We start from the raw sequence: 12,798 nt of genomic DNA on the forward strand, positions 1-12,798 counted from the left end.
ACTCCTGCTATACAGGAGTTAACACTTTTCAGGCTCTTATGAGAAACTTAATGTACAAATTTATCTGTCAATTGAACGATTCTCAGATTTCCATCATTAGGCTTTTGACACATCCCAGTCATAGTTCGGTGTGACACCAGTCATTCCTGTGACGACACTGGTACAGATGTCTTTTATAATACTGACGATGTTATGTCTGTATTTTTAACCTGTGTTTTTAAATTTATTCTGTTTGTTGATTGCTTGTTTGTTTGTTTTTAAATGGACTCCCAAGTCTGCAAATAAAGATGAAGATGATGATGAAATTAACGATAACGAAAATTAACAAAATGACGAAAACTAGAATTGAAAAAATATTTTTGTTAACTGAAATAAATAAAAACTATAATTAAAAGAAAAAAACATAACTAACTGAAACTGTATTGTGTGCTTACAAAACTAACTTAAACGTATACAAATTACAGATAAAATTCCCTTCGTTTTTGTCTTTGTCAACGTCGGATTGATACGAAATCAATTTATTTCGCTCTAGCAATTTTAGCTAGCGCCACCATACAGCACTTCACGGTCCGTCACTTCTCATTACTTGTCATTTAGGCTGTATTCACACCTGAAAAGTCCTTTGGTCCGCTTATTTGATTCGGATCAAATGCGGACTTTATTTTTTTCATTTGGGTCGGATCGCATTCACATTGCACTTTTTGCTAGTGGACCAAAATGCGTGAACAGAAGCACGCATGTGATGAATTGTGCTGACATTGGACAGAAAAGTCGGGGGCGGGGTGATTCAGAGACGGCCGGTGTTGATGAAAATAGACGTGGTGCTCCTACCTACAGTTATCATTTTTGGAATATAATTTGTATTTTTACAGACACAAATTTCCGAAAATAATGTTAACACTCATGAAAAGCTCAGTCGGAGCCAGTTTCATAATATGGGCATTTGACCAAATGTCAGTGGCACATTCAGTTTCCTCATTACTCCACGTCTGTCCACAGCTCATAGCTGCTGCTATTAGCTCTGACCACCCGTAAACCTCGGCTACTTCCACGGCTACGGTGGCTCGTCAAGCACAAAAAGGCGCAAGACTCCTTGGTTTGGTTCGGTTCGAGGTCGGTTTTATTCACACCAGATGTGAACTGGCCCAGAGTCTGTTCGGAAGCGGACCGAGACCACCTCTTCTAGGTGGTCTCGGTCCGCTTGTTTGGTTTGAATCAGAGTTCACACGTTTGTATTCACACCTAAAAAAAAGTCCGGACTTTCTGGGGAAATGAAGTCTGGTCCGGACCAAACGTGGTAGGTGTGAATTCACCCTTAGAGTCGTCTTCTGGTCCCCACTCTACCTGGAAACATGGAGACTTAAGTTGGGAGAAAGCAGCAGAGTCCTGTATGAGATTTATTTGAATACGACAGCGAAGAAGAGAAAAGATATGAAAAAACTAAAATGAATACTAAAACTAAGCATTTAGAAAACTAGAAGCACTTGGAGAGGACAGACCTCCACCAAGGCAGATCAGTGCCCTGGATTTGGATGAAAATGTCAGGAAATGTTGATACTGGCACAAGGAACAAATAATTAGATTTTGGTGGTGATCGGGGGTGGTGGTGGGGGGAGCACTGATCTGCCGCTGTCTTTTCTAGAAAAGCACTTGTAGAGCGCAGACCTCCGCCAAGGCAGATCAGTGCCCCCCACCCCCCCACCACCAAAATTTAATCATTTGCTCCTTGGGCCAGTATCAACATTTCCTGAAATTTCCATCCAAATCCGTCTATAACTTTTTGAGTTAACAGACAGACAAACAGACAGACAGACAGACAGACAAACCAACGCCGACAAAAACATAACCTCCTTGGCGGAGGTAAAAAAAAAGAAAACTAATAAAAACTAGCAAACCTGCTGTAAAAACGAATTAAAACTAACTGAATTAGAGAAAAAAAAGTCAAAACTAAATAAAACTAAACTATAATGAATAATCCCAAACTATTATAACCTTAACACATACATATTTCCATGTGGTTTCCAAGAAAAAACCTGCACGCCTGCACTCTAAATAGTGCAGGTTTGTTGCGGTACACAGGAAGCACTGAAGCATGCCTTTGATTCGGACTCTTACATCATTATTATTTTATCTTTGTGTGAACTTTCATGCTGTTGTTTGTCTTGTTCAAATAAAAAATTCAGACAAATGTGTGTTTAGAAAGAAAAAGCCATCACAGTGGTGGTTTTGAGCTACTATTGATGGGTATGAGTGAAATGAACTGTTGATATGTATCCAAAAGGCACAATTGATTTCTTGAAATGCATTCAAATTTAATAAAAATGAAATCAGATTAGATCACAACACTTCACTCATGCTTTATTGAAAATGACCAGAGTTTAGTAGGAGAGATTAGTTTGTATTAAATTATGCAGCAAACTGTTTTTCTTGTGATTTCTCTCTTGTGATTTTCTGATGGTTCTGAGTGCAATTAATATGAGTGCAATTAATATACAAACGAATGGTTCTGTAATAGAACACGTGAACCTCTAAACAAAAGAGGTCATTTGTAATTCGAATATTTTTTGCTTCTTTTTCTTCTTTTTTTCTTTGTGTACTTGTTCTATGCTACACCGTGTCATTTTTCAACATACAAGGTTAGCATTAGGAGAAAGAAAAGGGGCTAAATTAACCCTTTCAATTTTCAACCTTAATTTATTATCGGAGGACCTAACAAGACTTTATTACTTTTGTGGAAATTTTTCAAAAAATGTGTATTATTATGTAGAAAATCAAGGTCAGTGAAGTTACCATATTTGGTTTCTTACCCATAAGTGGCAAAAAAAAAACAGAAAAAAGAAACAAAACCAAGAAGTAAATATTAAAAAAAATACAAGAAAAGCACATGTAAGGTGAAAGGAACATGTATTTGATAACATTAGAACATCACTTTTAGAACATTAGACCCCCATGTGTGCTGGTCCAGACCCCTGTCCCATTAGATCCCTGTGCATGCTGGTCCAGACCCCTGTCCCATTAGACCCTCATGCATGCTGGTCCAGACCCCTGTCCCATTAGACCCTCATGCGTGCTGGTCCAGACCCCTGTCCCATTAGACCCCCATGTGTGCTGGTCCAGACCCCTGTCCACATCCACATGATCCCTTTGAACATCATTCCTTACATTAGTTCCATTACTTCATGGAACCAAACAAAGCAGGTCCACTCACTGTTCATGCACAGGTGGACCTTACAGACCCCGGAGACCACATTGGACCTTACAGACCCTTGAGACCAAATTGGACCTTACAGACCCTTGAGACCACATTGGACCTTACAGACCCTGGAGACCACATTGGACCTTATGGACCCTTGAGACCACATTGGACCTCAGATTGGGGACTCACTGTCCTCACTGTAACTGGTGCTTTCAGTGTCTTGAATGACCAAAAACAGTCACTTGCTTGGTAAAGTGTTAAGAAAGACAAACAGAGGAAAGGAAAAGATAGTCCATGAATGTCATTCCAACCACGTCCTTCTAAGGCAGTGTTTTTCAACCTTGGGGTCGGGACCCCACGTGGGGTCGCCTGAAATTCAAATGGGGTCGCCTAAAATTTCTGGTAACTAATAATGATAATTAAAAAAAAACAACAAAAAACTTACTAATAAAAAATATATGGTGAGTTGAGAGAGACAATCCCAATCTATAAAAGACATGACAAACTGTGAGTGTGAAACTGCAGCACTGTGGTTCTATTTATCTGTCAAATGTTCATTGTGGTCACTTTCAGATGCTACAGCTCTTTCATAATTCATAGTTTCAGTTCTTGTTTGTTCAGTATTAATTGTCAGCCTCGTAAATCCAAGCTGGACTGACTGTACATATCCTGACCAAGGAAAATCAAGTTCTCCCTTTGTGCAGTAATCTACAGCCAGCTTTACTGCCTCCGTCTAGAATAATATACATTATATAGATTAAATGTCATCTAAAATGAAAGTTTATTTGCAACATAGTATAGCAAACTATTACATGATAAAAAATAAATTAATTTTAGCAAAAAAAAAAAACATCTCTGTTTTGAATGTCTGGGGTCACCAGAAATTTGTGATGTTAAAATGGGATCAGGAGCCTAAAAGGGTTGGAACCACTGTTCTAAGGATGGTCCCCATGGAACCTTCTTTGTCCTGTCCATCTCCTACATCTAAAGCAGGGGTCTCAAACATGAGGTCCAGGGCCAAAGCTTCCAATGCAGCCTATGTGATGAATTTACAAAGTGCAAAAATTCCGCAGTCAAGGCTGTGGAACTCATTTTAGTTCAGGTTCCACATACAGACCAATATGATCTACAGTCAAATAATAACAGCAGAAGAACCTACAGAATATAATGACTCCATATTTTCTTCTCGGTTTGATGTGAAAAAAATAATATTACACTATGCCTATAAATAATGACAACTTCAAATTTTTTTCTTTGTTTTAGTGCAAAAAATAACATTATGAAAATATTAACATTTACAAACTATCCTGTAACAAAAAAATGTGAAAAATCTGAACAAATATGAACAACCTGAAATGTCTAAAGAAAATTAAGCACAATTTTAACTCTTTTCTGCCTGTTACTAAGTGTTTAGAGTCTTTGTAGATCCGATCCATAATGCACATGTAGAAATGATAAGTTGAGGCAGAATATTGTTAAAATTGCACTTATTTTTCTTAAGAAATTTCAGTTTTTTAGGTTATTTACATCTTTTTTGTTTGGATAGTTTATAAATGTAAGTATTTTCATAATTTAATGGGGATTTTTGCACTAAAACAAAGACAACAATTTGGAGTTGTCATAATTTATAGGTTATTCTGTTATTATTTTATTGGTCCGGCCCACTGGAGATCAAATTGGGCTGAATGTGGAACCTGAAAGAAAATGAGTTTGAGACCCTAGATCTAAGGACTGGTGCTGACTTCTGTCTGGTATCTGTGGGCTGAACACTGGTCAGGGGGGTCATGACCAGTATGTGGGATGTGACGACTTGGGAGTGAGGACAAGTCGACTTTTCCTGTTCCTGTGCCCTTCAAACTGAGAGGAGAAGTGGAACAAAGCTGTGCATGTTAGCGTCTTAAGCAGTTACTGCATTTGACTAAGACAAAGTACTATACAAATAGGACAACGCCAACACTACAGCAACGGAAATAATATGACAAAGAGCACACATGAAAAATGTTATTGGAGATGTACACAGGGACCCTGTGGGACCACTTGGCCAGGATTAGCATGACAAGGTTCCTCTGCATAGGCCCTTCTGAATCTTAATAAGAAGCTACAGTCCAACAGAGACATTCATAATATATTTTATATCTTGTCTTCATAGTCTCCTTGCACCTTTGCCACCAGCAAGGAAACTCGGAATCAATATTCAGTTGCTATGTACACCTATACTCAAGGTTACAACTGTTTTCCCTCTACTTATCAATTATAAACATAGTACTAGGCCCAGTGGTTGTTTCATGGATACCATTTATGTTCCACTGTGAATGCCTGTAGTTCTTGGGCAATCTGATTTTATGAGACATAGCAAGGTCTAATCAATAGGGCTTGATGCCTTAATCATTTTAAAAATGGAGAATCATATGCATATGTTAGCTTGTTGATTCATCCAAACACCATTTTACAAAGTAATATTTTCAGTTACATCTGTTCATAAAATTACCTTTGTTATGGAAATTAAAAAGCAAAATAGATTCCTGGGCTTCAAATAATTTATGATTTTCTCCTGGAGCATATGATCAAGTTTAACATATTAATAATTCACTTCTTTTTAGAAAAGTCTAGACAGAGAAGTGAGGGGGAATAGAAGGTGTTTATACACTGAAATCATAAAATGACCTTCAAATCGAGACATTTTTGATATTTATCATTTTTGCTTGAAAGGACATTATTATGATAAGTCCAAATTCCTTCTCACCCGACATCAGAAAAGTTCCTGAGATTACCGACTCAGTCCAGTTACAGAGGCTCCATTACATACGGTCATTACAGTAACAGTACTCCCCTTAAGAAACAAATAGTGTAGGTGAGTGGCCATTAAGTTGTTACACATTTCCCTTCTTCTCACTGAATGATGAATAAAGACGGTGATGCTGTGAGAATGCAGCAACATAATGGATTAGTTTGCATCAGTCGGAGCGTACAGTAGGTGTTGTGTGAGTGGGAGTTATCTATATTGGCCTGCAGAAGCTTGTACATGGCAGGAGATCCTGTAGTTATTGCTCTAGGCTTTCCTCCGGCAAGTGCCAATGAGTTTATCAGACGAATGTTAGATTTACTGATGAGACAGAGCCTCTCTGCTGTGCAGGAACTGAACATAATATTAAGTCAAAACACACTGTCTCTGTTTACCATGAAACAATGTGATAACTCATAACTGTGTTATTTATTGTCTGTTTCAAATGGATGTTCCAGTGTGCAAGAGACCACATGCATTTATTTGATAGAAATATAAATGGGACTTGACAGAGACTGTAAATTACTTATTCTGATCGGTTCTTTGATGTGGAAACAAACAGTAGGTTTCCCAGATTTCTTAAAAATCTTAATGTTTTCTGTTGGTTGTCTGTTAGGGAGTTTATCTGTCTAAATTACTTACGGGATACGGCAACGGAAGAAAAGGTGCTCATCTTTCAAAGATGATTTAAATGGTTTGTCTTTCTGGTTTGGGAAAAAAAAACAAAACAAAACGCTCAGTTATTTGACAGCAGCACATTCATTTTGTCTTTTGCATCTTTAACTAAGACACGCCCAAGTACACATTTTGAACATTTAGTGATCTATACTAACGCTGTCCCTTCAAAGGTCTGACTGTGTGACATGCAACCATCATATCCATTGTAAATGGTGTAAGTGGCTATTTCAAGATCCACCATCTCCATATTTTTGTTGGGGCATTTCTTATTCTGATTACAAGGGCTTTTGCAGGTCTAACCTTCAAACTGAGTCATAAGAATTAGCTGTTCCCCCTTGAGGTAAATTGGAACTCTGTATACTGGCATGGAATGGTTTATTTCATCTTTTTTTTCTGAGCAGTTGCTCTCATCCTTTTTTCATTTGAAATCCTGCATCGGGGTAATTTCATAATTATGGGAGGGGATTATAACGAAGGCAGCTGGAGCTGCAGGTTAATTGGATTTTTCACCTCAATGGGACCGGATCTAAGTCGCCCATGGGCCGCAAATCTGCACATTTGAAGTTGGGGACAGGACAAAAGAGGCTGGGGGAAGAAAAGAGTGAGCAGTTAAAGGGACCCCTTTGACTTCAAGAGTTTGGGAAGTTACTTTTGCGCTGCCAGTTACTGTTTGTGGCTTGAGAGGTTTTCCTTTCCTTGTACACACTCACTTTCATCCATGTTGATGGCATCTATAATTGGCACTGTTTCCTGTTCATAAGAGTTATTGCACAAGTTTGTAATGCAGTGGCTATTGATAACCTTATAAAAACACCCAAGGGTTAGAAATGAAACTTTTATAGAATGAACTTTGATTAAACTCTAGAATATATGCTCACAGACAGAGTCATAGTCCTCTGTATTTTCAAAGAAATGCTTCATTATTTCCATTGTAGGCTTTATTTTCTTCACGTTGTGGGCATAGCAGTGATGATGTCTAATTAAATGTAGCGCAGAATAATCACTTGACTGAAGCTGAAGACGCCTGACACAGTTGATCCTTAAAAGATTCAATAAATGTTCATTAAATCTCCGGCTGAACAAAATATCAAGTGTGTTCAGGCAAAATCTCATTGTTTTCTGTCTCCCAGGGAGGACACAGAAAGAGGTGGGAGACCATCTGTGCATTGTGGGATTTGGTGAAAATACACAAATACATAATGCTTTTCATCAACAGGAAAATCTCTTTCATGCCATTGCATCATATCCTACTGAAATTCCTTGGATACTGGATATTACCCCTTACTCGACAATCACAAATACCCATATTTGGTCACACATTAGTCTCGAGCCTCTGTTAGTCAATAACACATCCGTCTTTAGCAGTTTCACCTCGATTCTGCTGACAGTATTCTGTACTTCTTTTTCCAGGGGCCGACTCACTCCTCTGTGGGAGCAACCGAGCTCTGAGCCCCTTGGCTCCTGGCCTACTTCTGAATCAATGTTTGACAAAGGGCGAGTCTCTCCCTGAGCAAAAGACGGGGAATTAGAGAGGCTCTTGTATGGTGAGGAGGCCACACGCAAAGTTACAGGGTGCCGAGTCTACACATTTCCTGTCACAGACGGATAGCCAATCTAAGATCATATTTCCCTGCCCTTAATAATGAAAATAAACCTACTTACCCACAGGTTTATCCATGTCTGAGGTCACTGTGTGAGGATAAACAAACTGCAGTTAGAGCGGGGTGAGGGAAGCCTTTGCTAAGATTTTTTGTTTTGTCTATTTTTTTTTTTTATAGCCTACATTTCACATCGTAAGGATTTAACTATACATATGTACATTCTTGGTGTCAATATCTTAGACTGTGCCCTCAGTGTCCATTATCTTCTGGCATCTTAGAATTTAAATGAACAAATATGAGGTAAATGATAAAGTTAATTAAAAATTTAGCTTGGTTAACTTGTAAAAAGTATTATGTTTTTAGTATAACCATGCTTATCTATTCATAACAGTTTATATATTTTTTTATTAGAACTGTTTTTATTTTTGTTACAATTTTGTAATATTTTTAACAGGACCAAATACACTCAGTAGGAAAAAAAAATGCTTTAGGTTGTAAAAAGAAAAAAAAAAAAAAAAAGTAAATGCTGCTGCACATTCCACATCGAAGGTAAGCCCCTCAATTACTACGCACGTCATTATATTTGTCATTTCAACAGTCAACAATCACCTCAACTCTAAGTGACATTCAAGGGGTCTGTACACGGGATTGCCAAAAAAGAAGATAATTCTTCTACGACAATTTGTGGTCTCAGATAATTGCACAAAATGTCACATAATTGTGGAAAAAGTCAAAACAACACACAGCCCACACAGCATTATGTGCACTGACTCTGACATAAAGTGCATTTTTGCTAAGTTCTGAGTCATTTCCTTCAATGCCAAATGGTAAACAGTGCAATTTCCAGCTACCCTGCTGAGCGCTGTCACTCCGCCTCAACTGGTGTTGTATTAAAATGCTTCGTAAATTAGCATTACCTGAGGCATAAACTGAACAGGAACTGACTGTGGGCTTCAGCAGCAGCAGCAGCAGTAGACATTAATTAGAGCAAATATGTGTCACACTCGGACATATTATGTATAATATAATTCTACAGCCGCAGCCAAGTGTAACACTGACCCCTTGTTAGGTCCACGGACACGTTTCCACTCCCACATGGCATAAAAGCCGACATCGCACAAGCTCCCTGTAATGCTGGGCTTTTTAATGGTGCTAGAACTCGTGCTTGTTCAATAATGTACTAGGTGGACAATGCTGTGAACCAGTGTCATTTTTGAACCTTTATTAGTGTTACAACCACACAGAGGAACATTTACAATGCAATTTTCCTACCTGAGTTTCTCATCTTTGAATCACATGGAAAAAATTTGGCTTCTCTAACACATATGGTGAAATGAGCTCTCTACTTTGCAGCGATTGAAGAAAAAGCAAAACAAAACAAACAAAATTAAAAAAGCAAAAATAAATCCCCCAGAATACAAATTCACCAACTTATCTTTCAAGGTGCTCGGGACTTACTTATAACCTGAGTCAAAAGTGTATTTTGTCCATATAGCAAAATAATTCAACCTGTTTCATAGTACCAAAAACTCAAAAACATTAAAAAGCAACTGGCAGTTGACAAAAAATCTCACATTTATTTTATTTGTTAAGCAAGTGTTGAACTTTACATCAGTCTTAAGTGATGAGCCCCTTGGTAACATGTTTACATAAAAAACATGAGCTACAGTACAGCATGTATACCAGTGCTGGAAAATATTCACACATTTTCCAATTATTTTTTGGAAAGATTTTAATAAATAAAATGTTCAAACCCAGGCGGAAGAACTACATTTATGAAAGAAACTTTATTGTCAAAAGTTAGTTTCATCTCGGATGCACTTGCCCGTTTTCACTCTGCCCACGACTGTCGAGAAGATCTGTTTCATTCAGAATAACACAAGAAACTGTGCAATGCATAAATCACTTTATAATTGGGTTTTCCCCATTCCCATTTTGCTAAAGTAATGCCACTGTGGCAAAATCAAATAAACAGTTTTCAATGGGTGGTATCCATGGAAATTGTTGAGCAAAAAACACTGTTCACAAGTGGAAAAAAGTGATAATGCATCTGCTATTTGTCGAACCATCCTTACTTTAAGCCTTTACTTTCAAATGTACTACCATGAATGAAGTGTTGGAACCATAAACACACTTTATAACATATGTGCACCTTCTACACAATAGTCTCTCAAATGTTAAATTTTGCAAATAAAATGTTTCTTCATATTTAATGTTTCCCATGAGTCGATATTTTACACTAGCAATACAACAAAATATATATTTTAGCCATTTCCTTGACAACAGTTCAATGTACAGTTGAGAAAATATAAGGCCAGGGGCTTGATTGCTAGTGGTTATACAATCCAAACTTCATGATGATGGAGAGTGACTCTGGGCGACCAGGACCTTATATTCCTTTTCTAACAGTCTGATCAGGAACATTTTACAAACAGAGTCCATGTCCTGGTCCAGGGGGTGTTTGTTTACAATAAAAAAACAGGCTTAAAAGAGGATGTTGGCGGGTGTATGTACAACGTTTTGACCGGGAAATTGCTGATTTGATGTAGCCAGTAATTTTTTTTTTTTTCCTTTTTTTTTTTTTTTTATTACTTTCGTACCTTAAAATTTTCTCATTTATTCAACAGCAGCAGCACATTTAAATACATAGTTGGCTTGTCTCTTTAAATTCAAATCGACTCTGCATTTTATGTACAGTCTTATTAAAACTTTGCACTGCCATCGCTGTGCACCAAGTCTGTCGGTCTGCAGGGAAGGTAGGAAGAGTGGCATGTTTGGGTAAAGGAGATGGCGATGCAGAAGGGGGACGGGAGCGCTGTAAAAGGTGTGTTCGGTGGGGCTGTCTTCAAAAATAAAACAAATGCTCCCATCCCTTGACTAGTGTTTCCTCCGAGAGGTCAGGGCTGCAAAAGAGACAGAGAGAGGTTTGGGGGTGATTGAAACACATTTAAAGGCTTGTCACTAATTGCATCTGTCCTTCCCGTACATCGCCTTCGGGGATGCAGTCCTCTTTAGTTATGGGAATGATGTAACCATCACTGTTTCCTCGGCCTATCTGGTAATAGGCTTGGAGCTGGTGGCCAGCCCCTAAGTTAGGCATGCTCTTGTAGTAAACGTCCTCATTGTCGCTCCTCTTGGAGGGGGACAGGTCCTCCACTACATCGGGGCTGCTCTCAGGGAGCGGAGAGTCCCTCAGGTTAGGCATACTAGTGTACAATGAGTCTCTGTTTGGGGACTGCAGACCGTCGTCAGGGTTGGTGGGTGTCAGCTGGTTGACAAAGGTATCCACTCCCCCATCGGTCCTCACCTTCTTCTGGGGTGCATAAAGAAGAGAGTGAGTCCGCTGGGGGATGAGCGGTGCCTCTAGCTCTCGCTGATGGTGCAGCTGGAGGCCCACCGTGTCACCCATGTGGACCAAAGACGAAGCGTCGGCGACAATAGTGTCGTCTTCGCTGCCGCCGCCGCCCACCACTGTCACCTTTGGCGGAGCCCGCTCCGTGTGGTGGTGATGGTGGTACTGCGGCGGCTGCTGGTGGTGGGGCGGATGATGTAAACTGTGGTGCTGCTGCTGTTGCTGTTGGTGGTTTTTGTTACAGGCACGCAGGTTGTTGTGTACTAACTCGGAGATGATCATTTTCTCAAAGGCAGCATCGTCCAGACTGAGGCCGCAGTCTACTACCTGCACACTGTCACCAAAGTCCCCGTTGCGGAGCGAGTAGCTATTGTTAAAGTTACCATTTAGCGGTAGTGTATCCATTGCACTTGTATCCCTCACCGCATTTTTCAGTGAGTGCCCTGGAAAGAGAGGAAAACGTGAGGGGATTTTACATTAGTATACGGCAAAAAGGACTGAAGGAAAAACCAAAGTTTAATGCTGTTTAGGATGCAGTTTCACATCGAGAACTCATGTCAAATTAAGCCATGCCATAAATCTGTTAGTTAGGCACAATCCGTAACAAACAGTATATCAGCATGCACTATTCGCAGTGAGAAATCATTTTACTTTCTGACATATACATTTGGACTTTCCTTTGGAAAAAATTGCTTGAATATAAGCAGCGCATTGTGCATTTTAGTCTGCCACAAAAGTGACAAAGCAATGAAAAAGATCCCAAACAACATTAAGAAACAAACTCATACAGTAATCACCATCACAACACACCGGGCAAAAGTAGGTGTCCACAAGTATGAAGCCACAAACGGGCAAGCTATACAACACTTACAGGTTTTCTAGCAACTAATAGGTTGGATGTGCCAAGGGAAAGAAAAAAGACAGAGATGGGAAAAAGATGACATTGACAGAAAAAGGGGAAAGTAGTCATGTATCAACATGGGACAGCCATCTTTGTTCTCACTACAAGGGGAGCCCACAAGCAGCACTCCACCATCACCACACACAGCAGGTGAAAAGACTCACTTAAGACAACTCACATCATGTCTGTCTGCTCAGGCTATCTGGTCTAAGAGCAGCTGATGTACAAAAGAAAGTAAAATGATTTATTGTAACATGGAGAAGAATCACTCAAAAGAACAACAAAAAA

The 12,798-nt window shown here is 39.2% G+C and overlaps 1 protein-coding gene across 34 annotated transcripts in view; it reads right to left on the reverse strand.

The window, feature by feature from the left end:
* Positions 1-9,456: 9,456 nt before the first annotated feature.
* adgrl2a (adhesion G protein-coupled receptor L2a) overlaps positions 9,457-12,798 on the reverse strand; it is a 157,557-nt gene continuing 154,215 nt past the window's right edge. For 26 of the 34 annotated variants that reach the window (XM_030131826.1, XM_030131824.1, XM_030131821.1 and 23 more), the window contains one exon: positions 9,457-12,052. In XM_030131826.1, coding sequence (XP_029987686.1) covers positions 11,205-12,052 — 848 coding nt within the window. In that variant the 3' untranslated portion in view covers positions 9,457-11,204. Of the gene's footprint in view, positions 12,053-12,674; positions 12,728-12,798 lie in introns of all 34 variants that reach the window. The other 8 variants (XM_030131845.1, XM_030131843.1, XM_030131841.1 and 5 more) reach the window with 4 other exon arrangements.

This window comes from Sphaeramia orbicularis, chromosome 4 (assembly GCF_902148855.1).
Source record: "Sphaeramia orbicularis chromosome 4, fSphaOr1.1, whole genome shotgun sequence".
In the NCBI taxonomy this organism is placed as follows: domain Eukaryota; kingdom Metazoa; phylum Chordata; class Actinopteri; order Kurtiformes; family Apogonidae; genus Sphaeramia; species Sphaeramia orbicularis.